At 47.9% G+C, this 21,338-nt stretch overlaps 1 protein-coding gene across 1 annotated transcript in view; it reads left to right on the top strand.

The window, feature by feature from the left end:
* The window catches only part of MYH9 (myosin heavy chain 9), a 386,037-nt gene that overhangs the window by 331,413 nt on the left and 33,286 nt on the right, over nucleotides 1-21,338 (top strand). Inside the window, exons 30-32 of the mRNA XM_088481216.1 lie at nucleotides 1,727-1,879; nucleotides 13,161-13,409; nucleotides 14,171-14,383. Of these exons, the coding sequence (XP_088337342.1) occupies nucleotides 1,727-1,879; nucleotides 13,161-13,409; nucleotides 14,171-14,383 (615 nt within the window). The remainder of the gene's footprint in view (nucleotides 1-1,726; nucleotides 1,880-13,160; nucleotides 13,410-14,170; nucleotides 14,384-21,338) is intronic.

Below are 21,338 nucleotides of genomic sequence, written 5' to 3' on the forward strand. Positions count from 1 at the left end.
CCTCTGCGGTTGCCGCTACGACCGGACCTCCTGTCTCAGGGTCCTTGTCGTCACCCGGACCTGACTCGGTTGTCTTTGACGGCGTGGCTGTTGAGACGGCCATGCTGAGGTCCCGGGGGTTTTCCAGCTCTGTGGTGCGTACCATGTTGCGAGCTCGGAAACCGTCTTCCGCGAGGATATACCATCGCGTGTGGCATACGTTCTTCCAGTGGTGTCGACCGAGAGGTTATGCACCGCGGGAGTTTCGTCTGTCTCGGATTCTCGCCTTCCTGCAAGCGGGACTAGATCATGGGCTTCGCCTTGCTTCTTTGAAGGTACAGGTTTCGGCCCTGTCTGTCTGGTTTCACCGTAGGATTGCTACAATCCCGGATGTGCGCACCTTTATGCAAGGTGTTGTCCGCATTCAGCCGCCCTTTGTTCCACCTGTGGCACCTTGGGATTTGGCTGTGGTCCTGAGGGCTCTCCAAGGACCGCCGTTTGAACCACTGGGATCAGTGGATCTTAAATGGCTACCAGCTAAGACTGTTTTCCTTCTGGCTATTGCTTCGGCCAGACGTGTTTCTGAGTTAGGGGCTCTTTCTTGTAGACCCCCTTTCTTGGTTTTTCATGGGAACAGGGCAGTGCTCCGCACTCGGCCCGAGTTTCTTCCCAAAGTTGTTTCCCAGTTTCATGTTAACGAGGAAATCGTTGTTCCGGCCTTTGACTCACCGGGTCTTTCCGTGGGTGAGGCCTCTTTGGATGTTGTGCGGGCCTTAAGGACTTATGTTGACCGCACGTCTTCGTTTAGGAAGTCGGACGCCTTGTTTGTCCTCTATGGCTTCCGTAAAAAGGGTTGGCCTGCTTCAAAGCAAACTTTGGCAGCCTGGATCCGTATGGCTATTTCTGAAGCTTATCTTCATGAAGGCCTACCGGTTCCTCCTTCTCTGAAGGCTCATTCCACTAGGTCTGTGGGTCCTTCGTGGGCAGCTCGACGTGGTGCCTCTGCAGTCCAGATCTGCAAGGCTGCTACGTGGTCCTCTGTCCATACCTTCGTGAGGTATTACAGGTTTGACACCTTCGCCTCTCAGGATGCTTCCTTCGGGCGGCGGATTCTCCTTTCTGCACAGGAGCGTCCCCACCCTTAAAGGATACTGCTTTGGGACATCCCCAAGGTATCCTGTGGATACCCTATGGACCCTGAAGTAGAAAATATGAGATATGGTAAGAACTTACCCTTGTTATCTCTATTTCTACGAAGTCCATAGGGTTCCACAGGACTCCCGCCCTGTCGCACCTGTGCTGCAGATGGGCTTTGCTCTGGTCACCGGTTTTCCGTCTCCCTCTGGTGAGAATGTGATTCTTGTATGTGTCCAGATCTTTGTTCTCTCTTCCTTCTCCTCCTCCGGCCTATGGCTTGGTAACTAACTGAGGTGCCTTGGCTCGGGGGCGGGGTATAGGAGGGGGACCTAGTGCATCCTGGGAGGCTGAAAGCTTAACTCTTTGGTGCCCTGCGACTGACGTCACACCTATACCCCAAGGTATCCTGTGGAACCCTATGGGCTTCGTAGAAATAGAGATAACAAGGGTAAGTTCTTACCATATCTCATTTTTTTTTTTTTAAGTTTGTCATACTGTTTGTCTCCTTAAACTTGTTGGCCATAATTTATACCCAAGATTAAATTTCCATAGTATCATGCTCTATGTCAAATTGTAATACCAATTGATACACACTGTTTTGTTTCTCTAGGAACTCTTGCAAGAAGAGACTCGCCAGAAACTGAGCTTTAGTACAAAACTGAAGCAAATGGAAGATGAGAAAAATGGTTTCCTGGAGCAACTAGAGGAAGAGGAAGAAGCAAAAAGAAACTTGGTGAAACAAATTACAACACTTCAGTCTCAGGTGTGAGGATTGTGATTCTGCATGCATTTTTTTTTTTGTAGTATATTTTAATGGAGCATAACAAAACTCATTGAGGGAGCTCTTTTTTAACACCTTTAGTGCTAAGCAGGAATCATACTAATCCTTAGCACTGCAGGAGCTTAAATATGGTGCAAAAAAAACCTGCCTAATAGACCCAACCATTGCTAATAACTGCCATCAGGGGGATGTCATGACATCATTGGTAGTGCTGATTTCATTAAGCTCTGCCCACCTTAGCAAATACATATAGGCAATTCTGTGTCAGCGGATGAGAGGAGGTTAGAGTCAGAAGATGGGGAATGTGCCATGGGGAAAAGTGCTCATGCTCCCTGGCATAAATACAGCTATCACCTAATTTTGATGCTGTACCATTATTCCTACATTCTATGCTTATCATTCAATCTAGTAATTTATTTTTTTTTTTGTACAGATTTTATGTAAACTTCTTTTTTTTTTTTTTATTCACTTATTTTAGAAAATTATGTTGCCGTATTAACCACAAAGAATTTGCTTAGTGGTTTAAAGAATACTCATTGCCTTTAACTCTCGTGCAATTTCAAAAAAAAATTTTTCGCTCTGAGGTTGAATAAGCAAGCTAATGCTATGTTCTAAAAATTCAGTGTTTAATGGGAACAGGTATGTGTGTACAGCATAAGAAAACAGGATTTTTGTACGCTCCATAATCTTTCTCATAATCTATTTGGGGGACACTGGCAATGACTTTGGGTTTAGTGACTAGGAGAGGAGTTCAAACACTAAAAAGTTAAATGTTAAGAAGACTTTGATGCCCCTAAAAGGGGTTGGTTGGCATCTATCAAGACCAGAAGGGAATCTGTTCGTCGAAGAGGAGACGCATGGTCAATGTAAATCCGTATAGCCCAGACAATGTACAAGAGTCCTAAGGATGCCGAACGAGAAGACGCGGACGACCCTGGAAAGGCCAAGAGAACAATATCCTGGTTGAAACGGACTCTTTAAACCAACTTGGAAAGAAAGAGGGCTTACTTTGTAAATACAGGCTTGGTCCCCACAGGGTCCGTATGCCTGATCCCGTACAACACCGCAATCTCGCGGGCTGTAGGGGAATCACGCGGCTCCGGACTGCTGTGCGCTCGACTCGCCGAAGATGAGGAGACTGAGGCAGGCAGAGAGGGGGGGTTTCTACTTCAGGGTCCATAGGAGGTCCACAGGGTTGACCTTGGGGTATAGCTGGATCTGGATCCACGGGCACCACGCAGTTAAAGCTTTGCTGCTCTCGGGATGCACTTGGGTCCGTCCTCCTCTATAACCCCGAGCCACGGGCACCTCAGTTTTAGTTGGTGCCCGGCCGGAGTCGGGTCACCCTGGGCAGTGGGGCTGCATAAGCAGCCCCTAAGCTTTATTTTTAAAAGATTTTATTTCTTTATTTTTACTATCTTCAGAGCGGCAGCATCAGACTGTCCATCTGGACGTCCACGCTGCCGCTCCAACAGCCCCGCTGGAGCTGCGACGCCAGTACTTATCTGGGGATCATAGCGGGACCCCAGAGTTAGTACTAGCGTGGCTCCGGGAGCTCCCACTGACTGCTGCCGGATTCTACGGGGCCAGGTAAGCCGCGTGCAACGCTTCGCGTTGCGCGCGGATATCAAAGGCAGTCTTTAAGCCGCCGGTCTCTGGGGACAAACCGGCGGCGCTAGTTGCGGCGGCGGGCTCCCCCCTCTGTGGCATACCCCGCGTGATCGCTGGCCCCCAGGGTGTAAGTACCGGCGGGGAACCGTTTTCCCTGGGGGTTTAATACTAGCATGGGAGGCTGCCTTCCCTGCTTTAGCGGCTCCTCCCCTCAGCCCATTGCATAAGTCACATGCAATGCACACGGATATATAATTTGATATATGCATCTTTATACACATATCCACATGTACATACACACTAAGCTCTGTATGCCCTGATGACCGCAGGGGAGGCATATAGGGACCGCCCCCACCTCCTGAGCAAATAGCCACCACCAGCATCCGAAAGTGGTCTCTGGCTGACTCATAAAGGGAGGTTCCCCCTTTTTACATATATTCACATATACATATATATGCATACACATATGCAATAAGTTTTTAGTCAACTACTAACAGCCCCAAGGCTAAGTAGGACATCAAGCTCTGTATATAATCTGGCCATCCAAGGAGAGGTATACAGGGAGATGAACCAAGCCTCCTGAAAACATTTGCAAGTAACCCACAACAGTGTAGGGTTAAAATTGCCAAGTGACCAGTTTCACAGAGACATGTGAAGCATTCTCTAACACCTAACACCGCAGTTTAGGAAGAAAAATGTAACACTTTCAATAGTAGCATGTCACATAAAACCCTACCTAAATGGTCAATTTGGCAAGATCTAGATGCACATTTTTGCCTCAAATAGGTACTGAATCACAAGCAACAAAAGCTGGTAGGATTCCAGTGTTATACACTTTTCTAGTAATAAGGCATAATCAGGGACGGGCCAATGACATGCTTGCTGAACTCCATTTGAGGAAAGAGAATGTGAAGTACTGGTGTTCTCATATTCAAAAAACGTGTGCAAATCTAACTCCCTGATTTAATTTACAATGACTGTTCTAGAAAACAGCTTAACTTCACTTCTCAAGTCAGAAATCGTTGAAGAGGAAATCTTTCAAGCAAAGCCAAATGTATTTGTCCCAGTTTTGGGCAGTAAGGCAAATATACTGACAGTTGCCTATGTACTCAAACGTTCTTTCACATATTTGCTATACAATTTTAAGGCTTTTTTTCTGCACCTGCTACAGCTTTTAATGCGTTCTGTATCCATCTCAACCTTTAGTGTCCCAAACTACAACATTGAAAGAATTTAGCTCAAAAGGGTTTCCAAATTCAAGGCAGCTTTCTTTTAAGGCTTGTCTTTTTTTGTCCTGAAACTTTCTCTGGTAAACTGTTAATTTTGCTGTGGGCCTCAAACTTGTGTAGTTTGCTAACTAATTCTGGTCCAGCAAGCATCCGACTGCTTAGCATGGCTGCATTTTGCAACAGACTGACAGCACCTCCATTTCCTTTTATGATCTAATTGCTTGGTCCACAGCGAGTGTAGACAAGGGGTTGTTGCTTTTGTGAATAACAAACTGACCATTGCAAAAGTACTTGTGTACACTGGGTGCTGTGTCTTAGTAATTAGTGTCTGTTTCTACTTCAGGGTCCATAGGGTATCCACAGGATACCTTGGGGTATAGGTGTGACGTCAGTCGCAGGGCACCATAGAGTTAAGCTTTCAGCCTCCCAGGATGCACTAGGTCCCCCTCCTATACCCCGCCCCCGGGCCAAGGCACCTCAGTTTGGTGCCCGGCCGGAGTCGGGTGCACCTGTTGGAGTGGGGGCTAGAAGAGCCCCTGAAGCTTATTCTTCATGCAGCTGTGGCTGCACATCTGTATGAACAGCATGGACAGTCAGTCCTGACGTCCATGCTGTCTTCCCTACACCCCGCCGGTACCAGAACGCCGGTACTGATCCGGGGATGCTGGTGGGCGTCTGGGGTCACAGCTAGCGGTGACCCCAGATGCTCCGGACCATGGCCGGATTCAAGGGGGACAGAGGTAAGCAGCGGGGTCCCGCGGTGGGTCCCCGCTGATCACATGGTCCTAAGTCCCCAGGCAGGGGGCTCCCTGGGGACTGGCTGCAGCGTGGAGCCAGGCGACCAACCTGCGCTTCCACTACCCCCTGGGACAGCGGACCGCAGCAGAGCGGTAGCGCTGCGGCGTCCCAGGGGTTAAATGCATGCCAGGGGAGCGCGCCTTCCCTGTCTCACAGCCGGCGCCTCCCCCGCTGCACACAGCCCTCTCTGCACTGTGCTGACTGGTCCTGTGTCAGCGCTCCTCCCCCAGGCCAGCTTCTCTCTGCTCCTCGGCGGCCATCTTCTCTGCAACGCATGGTGAACGCTGCTGGAAGTCTGGAAGGAAGCATCGTGGTCTGGGTCCCCCCGCATACCTCTCCTCCGCTGTGGCTGAGGTCTGTGTATGCAGCGCTGTGTCCTACCAGGCCCTGTGTCTGTGTAGTTGAGTGATCAGCGCTGTTAGTGCAGGAATTGTTATTTCTCTGCATTGTATGTGACTGTGCTAGCGCTGCCTGTAACTTTTCTTCTCTAAACTGTCAGCTTTATTACTGTCCCTGTTCTTTCTGCTAAAGCCCTTGCGGTGCGGTGCTGCAGGGTGGTCTCTCGCCTATTTAATACTTAATTGGTGAGAGAGGTCACATACGTGGTGCCATCATGTCTGAAAGTGATTTTCCCCTCCGGCTACAGTGTACCACGTACAAAGTACCGTTAGCGGAGGGGGAGGGTAGCGCGGAGGGCCTTTGCCGGCAGTGTTTGTCCATGGCGCGGCCTATTACGGTTACAGCACCGGTACAGGAGCCGCCCTGGGCTTGTTTCGCTCAGGCGTTAACAGCTTTAGTGGGCCATTTAGCTCCGCAGCCCGCGTTTACTCCGATGGGTTTGTCCCAGCAGTCTGTGGTGTCGTCACCCATGCAGGGGTTCCCACGACAATTGGTGGTACCCCACAGTCTCCCTATTTCCCCGCTCCCGGGTTCTCAGGAGCCAGCGTGGGTTAACTCCCTGACGAGTTCTGTACAGCACTTGTCGGATGTGTTGCAAGGGGAGTCTGTGATGCGGCCTCATAAAAGGCCGGTGGCGTCTCTGTCCGCTCCTTATGAGGATGACGAAGGGACGTCTGATGATGGGGAGATTCCGGATCCTTACGATCAGGAACCTTTCCATACTAAGGACGCTGATGCTAAGTCCAAAGTATATATTCCTGGACTTATTCGGGCGGTCCGCACAGCCTTGGTGATTGAGGACGAAGTTCCCCCAGCGGCTAAATCTAAGTATGCCTTTTTCAAAGATGTGAAGGGCGATGCCACAGTCTTTCCTCTTTCGGGTCAGTTGGTGGACCATTTAGAGGAGGCGTGGAAACAACCTGGCAAAAGATACCAGCCGCAGAGACGCCTGGCGGTGGCTTATCCGTTCGCGGATAATTATTTTGCTAAGTGTGAATCCCCTCCACAGGTGGATTCTCACGTGACCCGTCTTGTCCGTAGTGCCACATTGCCGATGCTACGGACCGCAAGGTAGAAATCTGCCTGAAGTCCGCTTATTCCCTTGCAGGGGGGGCAGCACGGCCGGCTATGGCCATTTGCTGGGTTGCCAGAGCGATGGAGCGCTGGGCGGATTCATTAGAGGCTTCTTTTGAATCCGACTGTCCGGCCGAACAGGCGGAGTTGATTGGCAATCTCCGTGATTCGGCCACCTACATCAACGAGGCGGCTCTAGACATTAGTACTCTGGTGTCTAGAATTTCTTCAGCAGCGGTAGCTGCTCGTCGCACCTTGTGGCTGCGATCCTGGAAGGCGGACGCAGATCCAAGAAAGGTCTGGAAGCGTTGCCGTTTACCGGAGAAGTTCTCTTCGGTCCGGATCTGGATAAGATTGTGGCCACGCTGGCGGCAGCCAAATCTGCTTGTCTCCCATCGGCCGCTGCTCCTTCTGGTTCTGGACCATCGTCCTTTCGGTCATCTAGGGCCCAGGGCAGGCCCAAACCACAGTCGTTTCCTCGACAGGCTGGCCCTAAGAAATCGGTCAAGCCCCGGAAACAGGCATGGAGTACCAGACGTCCGGCCCCCAAGCCAGATGACAAGCCTGCGGCCTGACGGTCCGGGTCTCCCCTTGGGGGATCCCAGGGTGGGAGGCCGCCTGCTGCAGTTCTCCCGGTGTTGGTCGTTCACTACGACAGACACTTGGGTTCTGGAGGTGGTCTCTCACGGGTACGCCCTCTCCTTCCGGCACAGACCCCCGGCTCGATTCTTCACCACGGGTCTACCATCAGACCGGAACAAGGCTACGGAGCTGCGGAAGGTATTGCACACTATGCTCCAGGCTGGAGTTATAGTGCCTGTTCCATTCTCCCAGAGGGGCCAGGGTTTCTATTCAAATCTATTTTTGGTACAGAAACCCAATGGGTCATATCGTCCGATTCTCAACCTCAAAGCACTCAACAAGTCTTTGCGGGTCCCGAAGTTTCGGATGGAGACCCTACGGTCCATCATTCTGGCGCTGGAACCTGGGGACTACATGGTGTCATTGGACATACAGGACGCTATGGCGGTCATGGCGGCTTCTCTGCGGCTGCAAGGAGTCCGCATGTTGCCGTACTTGGACGACCTGTTATTGGTGGCAGGATCTCCAGAGCTCCTGTTACACCACTTGGACCTGACCATTGCACTGCTGCAACGGCACGGCTGGCTAATCAACTGGCAGAAGTCCACTCTAATCCCGTCTCGGAGGATTCTGCATCTTGGAGCCTTATTGGACTCGGGACAGCAAAGGATCTTCGTGACGGAGGACAAGATCTCTGCTTTACAGTCAAGGGTGCGCAGTTGTCTGCACAGCCGCCGGGTGTCCTTACACTCGGCGATGAGGTTACTGGGCTCCATGGTGTCGGTGTTCGACATGGTGGAATACGCCCAGTTTCACTCCAGACCTCTGCAGCACCTGATCCTGTCCAAGTGGAACGGGCTGCCTCAGTCTCTGAAGTTCCAGACGATTGTGCTCACCCCAGAGGTTCGCCTGTCCCTTGCGTGGTGGTTAAAGACGACCCACCTCAACAAGGGACGTCCGTTCTGGGTTCCAAATTGGGTCCTGTTGACAACGGACGCCAGTCTTCGGGGCTGGGGAGCAGTTTCGGGTCCACACTTGTTCCAGGGCAGGTGGACACCGACAGAAGCGGAGCTTCCAATAAATATCTTGGAACTCCGTGCGGTCTTCAATGCTCTCCTGCAGGCACAGCGGTTTCTCCAGGGTCACCCGGTGCAGGTCCAGTCGGACAATGCTACCACCGTGGCCTACATAAACAGGCAAGGAGGAACTCGCAGTCGGGCGGCTCTCGTAGAGGTCTCTCGGATCCTGGTTTGGGCGGAGCGCAATCTTCCGGCCATATCAGCGGTCTTCATCCCGGGAGTGCTAAATTGGGAGGCGGACTTTCTAAGTCGCCAGGACGTTCATCCAGGGGAATGGTCCCTGCACCCGGACGTTTTTCAACTACTGGTGGACAGGTGGGGTCTTCCAGAAATCGACCTCATGGCGTCCCGGCACAACAACAAGTTGCCGGTGTACGGGTCTCGCACAAGAGACGAAGGGGCGTCTCTGGTGGATGCTCTGTCCGTCCGGTGGACGTTCAGGTTCGCATACCTGTTCCCTCCGGTCTCCCTTCTTCCACGGGTAATCCGGAAATTCAAACAGGAAGGAGGGACGCTCCTGTTGATAGCTCCCGCGTGGCCCAGACGGCACTGGTTCTCAGACCTTCAGGGTCTGTCCGTGGACAGTCCTCTGCGGTTGCCGCTACGACCGGACCTTCTGTCTCAGGGTCCTTGTCTTCACCCGGACCTGACTCGGCTGTCTTTGGCGGCGTGGCTGTTGAGACGGCCATGCTGAGGTCCTGGGGGTTTTCCAGCTCTGTGGTGCGTACCATGTTACGAGCTCGGAAACAGTCTTCCGCGAGGATATACCATCGCGTGTGGCATACGTTCTTCCAGTGGTGTCGACCGAGAGGTTATGCACCGCGGGAGTTTCGTCTGTCTCGGATTCTCGCCTTCCTGCAAGCGGGACTAGATCATGGGCTTCGCCTTGCTTCTTTGAAGGTACAGGTTTCGGCCCTATCTGTCTGGTTTCACCGTAGGATTGCTACAATCCCGGATGTGCGCACCTTTATGCAAGGTGTTCTCCGTCTTCAGCCGCCCTTTGTTCCACCTGTGGCGCCTTGGGATTTGGCTGTGGTCCTGAGGGCTCTCCAAGGACCGCCGTTTGAACCACTGGGCTCAGTGGATATTAAATGGCTAACAGCTAAGACTGTTTTCTTTCTGGCCGTTGCTTCAGCCAGACGTGTTTCTGAGTTAGGGGCTCTTTCTTGTAGACCCCCTTTCTTGGTTTTTCATGGGAACAGGGCAGTGCTCCGCACTCGGCCCGAGTTTCTTCCCAAAGTTGTTTCCCAGTTTCATGTTAACGAGGAAATAGTTGTTCCGGCCTTTAACTCACCGGGTCTTTCCGTGGGTGAGGCCTCTTTGGATGTTGTGCGGGCCTTAAGGACTTATGTTGACCGCACTTCTTTGTTTAGGAAGTCGGACGCTTTGTTTGTCCTCTATGGCTTCTGTAAAAAGGGTTGGCCTGCTTCAAAGCAAACTTTGGCAGCCTGGATCCGTATGGCTATTTCTGAAGCTTATCTTCATGAAGGCCTACCGGTCCCTCCTTCTCTGAAGGCTCATTCCACTAGGTCTGTGGGTCCTTCGTGGGCAGCTCGACGTGGTGCCTCGGCAGTTCAGATCTGCAAGGCTGCTACGTGGTCTTCTGTCCATACCTTCGTGAGGTATTACAGGTTTGACACCTTCGCCTCTCAGGATGCTTCCTTCGGGCGGCGGATTCTCCTTTCTGCACAGGAGCGTCCCCACCCTTAAAGGATACTGCTTTGGGACATCCCCAAGGTATCCTGTGGATACCCTATGGACCCTGAAGTAGAAAATATGAGATATGGTAAGAACTTACCCTTGTTATCTCTATTTCTACGAAGTCCATAGGGTTCCACAGGACTCCCGCCCTGTCGCACCTGTGCTGCAGATGGGCTTTGCTCTGGTCACCGGTTTTCCGTCTCCCTCTGGTGAGAATGTGATTCTTGTATGTGTCCAGATCTTTGTTCTCTCTCTTCCTTCTCCTCCTCCGGCCTATGGCTTGGTAACTAACTGAGGTGCCTTGGCCCGGGGGCGGGGTATAGGAGGGGGACCTAGTGCATCCTGGGAGGCTGAAAGCTTAACTCTATGGTGCCCTGCGACTGACGTCACACCTATACCCCAAGGTATCCTGTGGAACCCTATGGACTTCGTAGAAATAGAGATAACAAGGGTAAGTTCTTACCATATCTCATATTTTTATTAATGTGTACATTTTTTTTACCCAAATGAAAATAAGAGAATACATAGAAAAAAGTTAAGATAAAATGTTTAAAGGTTACACAAAAAACATGAAAAATGAATCAAAATTGTTTTCAATTTAATTAAAAAAAAAAAAAACCCTTTATAAAGCTTTGGTAAAAATTATAATTACAACAAAATGTAAGCTTAAAACTTAGTTTTGTTACAAGACAAAAAAATTGAAATATGCTCGTATCTCAGCTTGTTGGAGTCATTTCTGGGAAAAGGCACAAATCGCTTTTTCCTGCAAATTGCAATATTGACACATGATTTCCGAAGAAGTTTCTCATCAAGATGGGACTTTCTTAGTATCAATAGAAAGCTGAAACGATGCTCATTTTGTCTTCAGAGGTACAAAAGTGATATTGTTAATTTGTTATTTGACCAGAACGTCTGAAAAATTGAATTTTTAGTTTTGCAGTTTTTTTGAAAATTGAGCAGACACATTAAGGTTTAGGAAAAAGTGTAATAGCAAAAGTTTCCAATTAAAATTGAAAAAAATTTTTTGTTCAAAAGCCAATCTGGAGGATAGAGGCTGGGATATAGCCAATTTCAGGGAATCATTGGCGGCCATCTTTAATGCCATTTTGGTGTTTTACACTGATTTTCAAGTGTGTCCCTATCTGAAAAGTTCTCTTTTTTTTTTTTTTTTTTTTTTTTTTTTTAATGTCATCTATGGCCACAGCTTGTGGCATATTTCAATCAATAAGTGCAGCTTTTGGGGTTAAATTGCCATGTACCAGATGTATTATTATCTGACCCAGAGCTCCTCCAGTGTGTGGCTGCTGAAGAGGGAGAGCCCCGAAAGCTCATGTAGTGAATCAGCAGCTTCTCTGTGGAGCTGGGCACAGAGGGTTAAGGCGCGCACACTTGCTTATCCAACAGTCCCCCTCTGGCAGGCGCACTGAGCCCTGCAACAATGGTCTGAGGTGCAGAAAATAAAAAAAAAACCACCTTAAGCCATGCCGAATTCCTTAGGCACTAAAAAAAAACTGGTCCAGTGGAGGTGGGAGGGGGGTTAGAGCAGGCAGAGGCTAACTCTTTTTACTGCCTGAACTCTCTAGCCAGCCCCTCAACCCAACGTTATTGCCAGTGTCCCACAACATGGATGCAAGAGGAAATTGTTATGAATTTGGCAATCCCAGAGGTGAGAAAAGTCTTTTGTGCAGAATTAGCCTCAGGCATCTTTTTTTTTTTTTTTTATATTACTGATTATTTATATAGCGCACACATATTCCACAGCGCTTTACAGAGAATACTTGGCCATTCACATCAGTCCCTGCCCCAGTGGGGCTTACAATCTATATTCCCTATCACATGTGCACACACTATGGGTAATTTATTTATTTTTGGGAGCCAATTAATCTACCTGTATATTTTTGGAATGTAGGAGGAAACCGGAGCACCCAGCAGAAACCCATGCAAGCAGAGGAAGAATATACAAACTCCACACAGTTAGGGCCGTAGTGGTAATAGAACCCACAACCTCAATGCTGTGAGGCAGTGCAGTAATGCTAACCATTACACAGTTTGTGCTGCCCTGCTGTAACTTCCTCTCAAACTTGTACAGATGTGTTCTCATACACCTAGTCTCAATTGCCCATGTGACGCTAGAAGTCTTTCTCACATCTTTCATCCGAAAATGCATCTTTGTTGCAATCGGATGTGACAAACCGCTTCACGAGACTGAACCGATTCATTTGATATGCGACTTGGAGTCAGTATATGATGGAACACAATGGAACTTGGGGTGAAAAAAAGCTGCAGCCCGTTGCATTACAGATTCAGACTCTGTCGCACACAGATATACAAGTGACGAATATCAAATTAATCTCTGCAGTCTCTAAGTAGTTTGTCATGTCCGATTGCAAATAAGATGCATTTTCAGTCGAGACGCTCAGACGCATGGGACCTGGCGCGCATAGAAGGGCTGTTTAGTGTGACTGCAGCACTAGTGTGTAAGAACACATCTGTAAATTCTAATTTATTTCATTCATGCAAGATTCCTTGGATAAATAATAACTTCCCTTGTATTTTTGTTGCTGATTGAAAACAAGATCAACCCCTGCAAGTGGAGGAAAACTGTGCAGTCTCCTATAAGAAATAGCCATTGTAAAAATTTGTATTCTGACAATTTCAACATGTTGAGTTGCCTCTGCTCATCACTCTTCGACTTTGTTTTTTTTTGGCTCTACTCACTAAATGTTGCACAACTTGCATGTGAAATAACCCTATGCATACAGTACATTCAAATTTCCTGTGTGTTACTAGATGGCAGATATTAAAAAGCGTATGGAGGAAAGTACTGGTTCACTAGAATCTGTTGAAGAGCTGAAGAAAAAGTTGCAGAAAGACCTGGAAGCTTCACATCAACAATATGAGGAGAAGGCAGCTGCATATGATAAGCTTGAGAAGACAAAGACAAGACTTCAGCAGGAGCTTGATGATCTGAGTGTGGATCTTGATCACCAGCGTCAAATTGTGTCCAACCTGGAGAAAAAGCAAAAGAAGTTTGATCAGGTAGCTTTCATCTAATTTATACCACTAAAGAGCTTGGTTTTGTAAGTAAACTGGATTGTCTGTGCATTACTTACAAATGGTCTTGCGCATAACACATTTTTCTGTGCATTTGTTTAGCTTGTCCTATGAATCAAATATTTGAAACTCCGTTCTCAAGTGTTTTGTTCCTTAATGCATATTCAATCCTTCACTGGTTTAGTGATGTTAACAGAATCCTTCATAATATTCTGGTCTAGCAAATTTGCCACCATCTAGTAAGTACACCCAAAGCTAGGAATTTTTGCCTTGGCAATGGGAGTTGAGTTCTAGTTAAAGCAGGGTTGGGTAACCTCAGGACCGGGGGCCATATAAGGTAATCAGTTGGTCTGGCCTTCAGAGCTTTTTTCTGCTAGCCTCATCTGGCTAGCAGGGTGCCTATAATGGCACCCTGCAGCCAGAATCTATGCAGCAGTGCCCCCTGGAGCATCCTTAGGACGCTTCAGACGGTCACACAGCTGCCCTTACAGCTCCCTGGAGCATTCTCAGGATGCTCCAGGCATTGCTGTAATCACTGGCGATTGTGGACCCATACCTGTGTGACATCACACAGAGGGGGTGTGGCCTGTATCGGGCTCGGGAATGTTATATTTATCAAAATGTCCCTCCCCAGATAAAAGGTTCCCCACCCCTGATTTAAAGGTATGTAGACTATTGCTCTGCAAGATCTACTGACTTTGGCTAATGACTGTTGACCCTTGTTTCATTTTAATGCTTCCACTTAGTTACTTGGTGAAGAGAAAACGATCTCTGCTAAATATGCAGAAGAGCGTGACCGCGCAGAAGCAGAGGCTCGTGAGAAAGAAACTAAAGCTCTGGCCTTGGCCCGTTTCTTGGAGGAGGCCGTAGAGGCCAAGGCTGAATTAGAGAGACTCAACAAGCAACTGCGTGTTGAGATGGAGGACTTGGTCAGCTCCAAGGATGATGTTGGAAAGAGTGTAAGTAACAGCCTTTTTTGAATAATTTTTTTGTTTCTAATTTGCAAATCTTGGAAAGATTGAATAAGCTAGTCAAACTGCTCAGCTGGAGTTTGTAGCTTCTTGAATCTTTCTCTCGCTCTCAATCCTCTATTTTTAGTTGATATCCACTTTTGACCTTTCAGAAGAGACTGGCAACAGATCAGGATTTAGACTACTATGTTTACTGCTTGTACAACATCCATATGTCCCTTCTGTTACATTGTGGGATCTTAATCTAGTTTTATCAGAATTACTACAAAATCCTTCATTTAAACTATAAGGTTCTGTGTAAATAAAGTTTTTCATTTGACTATTTGCACAGTGCGAAGAGGTTTGATGCTAACCCCCCCCTTCAGCTAAAGGACCCAGACGTGAAGTGTTGAGTGAGGGTGGAAGTGTGGTTCCATTTCCTGATAGAGCTGTTTATTTGTCTCAGCTGTAGTGTCTGGCCACCAATAGTAGGAATTTGTACCCTCACGGGCTCGCTTCGCTCAACACGCTTCAGGCATTGTGGCTTGCTTCGCTCGCCACAGGTTGCTATTTCCACTGTCCATGTGAATAGTAACTGATGACGTCGGGGTCCTGTAGCTGCAGGGGATCTAGCTGCAACTGTGGGAAGAGTCTGTTCATTGGGGTCATTTTCCATAAAGACAGGGTTGTCAAAAGTATAAAGCTCTACTTTGAACATGAGTGTTTAGATGCCATCCTAAAGTCCTATTGCTGCGCAAACTCTGAGTTGATCGGCAAATGCAGATTCATTTTTTAGTTTTTTTTAACATTGTCAGTGCATTATCTTCATAGGAAGGCTAATTACCAGAAAACAGATCTCCTCCTAGTCTTGTATGATGCACAAGAGTTTGGTCTGCAACCATGTTGCATTAAGAATAAGAGAACATTCCAACATTTTTCAGCAGGTAACACAGAGCGTGGCCTCCACTGTTGTGTTCGCTGTAGGCAAAAGAACATGTTTTGCATCCAAAGAGACTTGCTTTGGATGAAAAGTATTCCATAAGATTTAATAGATTCTGTAATTATGAACTTGTGACTGATTGTTATTGAAAATCAGGCTCTATTTAAAAGCGGCTTTCCATATGTTTTAACTGACAATGTTTGTTTCTTATTGACCTCTGTAGGGGGCACAGGGGGAGATGTATTCTAGTGACACGTACGTTACGGTTTTACCAAGGCGAAAAAGTACTGGTGAGCTGTACAAATGTGTACACATCTATTCTCCGTGTGCTACAAGTAGTGCCACACAACGTGGAAGCTCCGTGTGACTTGGTAGCGCCAAGCGTCTCTTCCTGCGACTTTTTACCTTCAAATGCGTCTTAGTCTCACAGCGATGTGATCGCATGAGCAGTGTCTGCTGATTAAAATGATATGCAGCATGCCTATGTTCTTTATACAATGTAGGTGTATCTGCATGCTAAACACTACGTTAGTGTTACAGCCGCTGACACTGTAAGGTAGCGTTTCGCGTGCAGATATACATGCACTCGCTTAGAAAGCATAGGCATGCTGCATATCATTTTAAAATGTTGCACGAAAAGACGCTCAGCTCTGCCGAGTCACACCATGGCATGGCGCAACTAGAAGGGCTGTTTAACGCACAAGGAGGCTAGATGTATGAGGAGTGGACCCATCTGTATTAATATCTCATCTGCTGGAGTGGGGGAGTTAATACACCACCCTGCGACGATCCCTGCTAGACCACCCAGTGCATCAGCCTAGTGCTGACGCGCTGTCACCTCCTGGCTGGCTCCAGTGAGCATGCTCAAGATCTCGCAAGCATCACAAGAACTCTTGTGCAGAGTCCAGCAGCTGCCGCTGCCAGAGACTGCGCTGTCACTGCTGTGGTGGCACAGTGACAGCTGCATCTGTCGGAAGGGTCAGTGCCACTGCCCATTCATACATTGGCGCGCACTATCTTGTAGATAGCAGTGCCAAAAATGACAGGAGTGCATTTCGCCCCGGTCATTTAACACCCAATCCCTGTATCGGCGCGCATAACATGCGCTGATACCACTAAATCCTGTAACGTCCCTTCATGCATCTACCCCAAAGGCTTTAGACAGTGAGTGTAGGCTGGAGTAGGATTCCAGGCACCAAACAGCTCACTATTTTTCTCCAGGCGGGCCAGTTTTAGTTTGCCTGCAGGAGCGGGCACGGTTACAGGTAGCTGCTTTTAAGCAGCCTCATCTTTTATTTAATTTTTTTAGGTTAGGCAGCGCTAGGCATCTTACAGAACACCCACGCTGCTGCTCCACCACCAACCCCCTTCACTGTCGCCCGTAGTGCTGGGGAGTGAGTCAGGATCTTCGGCTGGGCTCTCAGGAACACATCGAGGAGCCGCAGCCTCAACCAGATGTCGCAGGGAGACGGGTAAGAGTTTCTCCCTGTTTGCAGAGAGCCCTATGGTAACGGCTTTCACTGACAGTGCAGGAGACCACCGGCGTTGCTGATAGTGGCATCTAGGCCGTCCCTTAGCTAGACCAGCAGGGCAGCAGGCAATGTAGCGCTTCTACAGATGTCTTCCAAGGGCAAGGCACTCGGGGAAGGGGGTGCTCTTGTATTGCGTAACTGCAGGACTTGTGCCACTGTACTTTCTCCTCTCTGGACCATAATGGTTTGTGTCTGGTGCTTTGCAGCAAGTCAGGAACTGGTCTTTGCTACACCTCTCACAGGTAATGTTGCAGTTAATAAACTTGCAACCCCCAGGCCTGCTCTCCCTGCTATGATATCTACAGGGGCCCAGCTGCCCCCAGTTATACGGTCTCATGGTACTTTACAGCCGACTGCCATAGAACCGCCATGGATACAGTCCTTCACAGTCAGTGCAGGTGGTAGCGCAGGTGTCTGCATCTTTCCAGCAGATGATAGAGAGAGACCACACTTCCAAGTGCAGACCCTCCAGGTGAGCTAGTTCTACATCCTGTACTGTTATGATTCGGACTTGACATATTGTCCTCATGGACTGAGGATACATCAAATACTGTACTTCAGGTGTTGAAACCTCTTCTTTCCCGAAAGGGCAGCTAAATCTATTTGAGTTAGGGAGTCTGATTAAGGCAGTTTAAGCTGACCTCCGCATCAAGGATGGTTGACACAGTTGCAGGAGGTGGTCCATCTGGGAGCCTTGCTGGATTCCAAAGTTCAGCATTTCTTTTTCCAGCTGATAAACTTCAAGACCTACTGGCCAATATAGACAGTGTCAATACACTCTTGCACGCAGATCCTGGGTTCTCTTGTCTCCACTTTCGACATGCCTTATGCCCAGTTTCACACTCAGGTCTCTGCAGATGGAAGTTCTGACCCGGTGGAATAATTCCCATCGGCAGCTCAAGGAAAAAAAGAGCATCCTCTCACAGGAGGTCTGGCTCCTTCTCTTGTGGCATTAGTGGTCCCACTTGGCCAATGATCGCCCCTTTTGGATTCAGGACTGGTTTCTCCTTTGCACCAACGCTAGTCTTTGCTGGTGGTGGGCAGTAACCTGTAAACAGACCTTTCAGGGTCGAGAGCCGGCTACCAATCAACATTCTTTAGCTCTAATCTGTCCTCAGAGCTCTTTGCCTAACTGAGGCTTCTTCAGCGCCGTCAGGTCCAGGTACAGTCTGATAATGAGATCGCGACCACCTACTTAAGCCATCAGGGTGGCATTCTCAGTCGCGGTGTCATGAACGAAGTGCGTTGCATTCTTAACACAAGTTGAAGCTTCAGGGCAGCGCTGTGATCCTTTGCAGATCCCGGTTGGCTGCGGCGAGCTTGGTACGCGGATCTCCTAGGCCTCTCCAACGCTCCACTGTGTCATCCTCAGCAGCTGGATGGTCTGTCGCAGGGCTTGTGGTTCCATTTGGATCTGGCCTTTCTCGCTCTGATGGGGTGGCTCTTGAGACCTCTGTCCTGAGGGCTAAGGGGTTTTCCGGATCGGTTGTTCGTACCTTGCAGAATGCCCGTAAACTACCAGGTTTGGTGGACTTGCTTCGTCTGGTATTTAACTAGGGGTTTTAACCCCAAAACATTTTGAAACTCACAAGTCCTTTCCTTTCTGCAGACCAATCTAGATTTGGGTTCCTGCCCTCTCCTCTTTTGCAGGTGCAGTTTTCAGCCTTTTGTGTACTCATCCAGAGACTGATTTCTCTGATGTATGGACTTTCCTACAGGGTTTGCTCCACGTACCGTTCAGGTTGTTCCTCCGGTAGCTCAATGGAACTTGAATTTGGTGCTTTGGGCTCTTCAGTCATCACCCTTTGACCCCTTGGATTCTGTGGACATTCGCTTACGTGTAAGACTGTCTTCCTACGTGCCATAGCACCGGCCCAGTCTTGTTGCTCCCTATTTCTGGTCTTGCACTTGGACCGGGCTGTTCTTTGGACATGATTAGGCTACCTCTCGAAGGTAGTTTCTCTGTTTCACATCAACCAGGAGATTGTGGTTTCTGCCTTTTCAAGCACTCTTTGCCGGAAGAGGCGTCTTTGGTTGTCGGTTGGGGGCCTTCTGAATATATGTAGACAGGACCAGATGTCTCTAAGATGAAGTCCCTTTTTGTTCTCTGACTTGTACAAATGGGGCTGGCCGGCTACGAAGCAGACTTTGGCCAGATGCCTCCGTTTGACCATCAGTCATGCTTATGCTGCAGCGGACCTTCCTACCCCACCAAGGTAACAGTTTGCTCCACCATGTCGGTGGGAACTTCTTTGGCAGCTCGACAAGGAGCAGTTTGGTAAAGCTAGCACATAAACCACTGCCCATACGTTTCTCAAATTCTATTCATTTGTCACCTTTGCTTCCGCAGACTAGGCTTTAGGGTGAAGGGTACTCGGCGCAGCCCAAGAGCGTCCCCTCAATTAAAGGGATCGCTTTGGGACGTCACCCTGACTAATTCCCAGGTCCCCTGTGGAGTGAAGAAAAGGAGATTTGTTACCTGCTTTAAATCCTTTTCTTCGAAACCCAGAGGGGACACATGGCATCTACCCTGACACACCTGGCTTACGGGGTTTTTGCTTTGCTACCAGTTTCCCTCAGCATCTTCTGGGTGTTTGGACCTATTCTTTCTCCTTCTGACTCCTGTCTTGGGTTGCTAGCTTAACTGGCCTATGCAAGGTCAAGAATTATCCGCACAGAACCTTATTTATAATAATCTATTCCCCAATTATTATATATGATTCATCTAGTATGGGGAGGTGCACCAAAGAATAAATTAAGGATACCATAACTAGGGACACAGATCACAAGTATTCTTATATTGGGCACTCACAGATTTTACAGCTTTATAAATTATAAATCTCTTACTGGGTTCTGGCTATCTCTCAAATTAAATCTTAACTCTTATTTATTTATATATATATATATATATATATATATATATATAATATATCAAAATATAATTATGAATATAGCAAAATATAATTATGAATATGATCACATATGAAATGGTAAAAAACTTGTGAAAAACAATTGTCAAAATTTACACTAGTTTGATTTAAAAATTTACTGTAAAATCATGTTTATAGGAAGTGTTCTCTATTTCAAATATTTTCCTCTAAACCTTCAATGTTTCAAATATAGAATAAAGGTGGGTATCCACTACCCGATTGAATGAGTTCGTTATCATCCAATCACTTGTTATCGAGCAGCTTAATGTAATAAACGACCAGCGATGCACGCTCCCGCTGGTCGTTTTTGACATCTATCATTGCATGAACAATGCCGGTCAATCTTCCAATAACGACAGATTGACCATGTTCGGTGATGACTGAGGGGTGCCTACACTGAATGACTAATCGTTCAGTGTAGGCACTCGGGATGGGAAACGACTGTACAATTACGATGTCGTAATCGTACTGTCGTGTACCCATCTGCTAGTGGATCTGCGGCATAAATCCTCTTATTTGGGTTAAACCGTCTGTTAAATCTTTTAAAAAATTATTACGGACTCCAATACTGTTTCATTTATCACTCACATCTTAATTTCATATCTGAAAATAGTTTTACTGAGGATGCTGATCAATTAAATATGGGAGTGTCTATCCATTTGTTGATATCCCAACAGCTGAGAGTTTTCACTGTCCAAATATAGATTTTATAATAACTGACCCCTGTATACCAATTAATTCCAGAAAATTTTGTAAAAACTATGTTGCTGATGCATGAACTGGCTGGATACCATTCAGCTATAATTCACTTCCATCATTATGTTCTTTGCATGGTATGCCAGTGTGCTGTTTTCATTCAGATTTACTTGGAGGTGTATTTACTGCTGACTGGAAATATTGTATCAGCTTTAAAAGGCACTGTGTGCTTATAATAGAAAATGTAACTCCTGACAGTTAGGACAGGATGCTGGTTCATTCAGCAATATTAAACGTGTTTTGTTACTAATTAGAAATATTATATCAACTGCAATAGACACAATGTGGTGTTAGCAGCATACATAGATACTGGTATTCATCCAGCAATAAGCTTGTATAAATGAAGGTATCACAGATGTATCTACATACTCATGGACATTAATTCCTTTTAACTTTAAATGAATTGATTAATTAGGAAAGTCCGTATTGTAATTTCATAAGCTTATCCTGCAGTTGTAAGTATGTTCATGGGTTGGGTATGAGATCCCGGCTGTCGGGATGCCGCTGGTCAGAATATCGACGGAGGCATCCCATCAGCCAGAATCCCGACACCCAGGGGCGCCGAGAGGGGGGGGGGAGCGGGTACAGTCTACATGGGCTTCCTGAGGGGCCCGGTGGGGGCCTGGGTCTGCAGTTGGAGACCGCAGCAGTCTCCTATGCCTGTGCGCGGGAAGCGATCACACTGATCGCGCCCCCACTGGCTTTGCGCCGGGCTGAGGGGGCTCAGAGCGCACCCCCCCCCGCTCCCCATGGCTTCACGGCGCTGCAAATCTTTTTTTTATTTTTCACGCCCCCTGTTACAGGAG

The sequence above is a fragment of the Taudactylus pleione genome, unplaced genomic scaffold (assembly GCF_031769625.1).
Source record: "Taudactylus pleione unplaced genomic scaffold, aTauple2 ptg000266l, whole genome shotgun sequence".
Classification (NCBI taxonomy): Eukaryota; Metazoa; Chordata; class Amphibia; order Anura; family Myobatrachidae; genus Taudactylus; species Taudactylus pleione.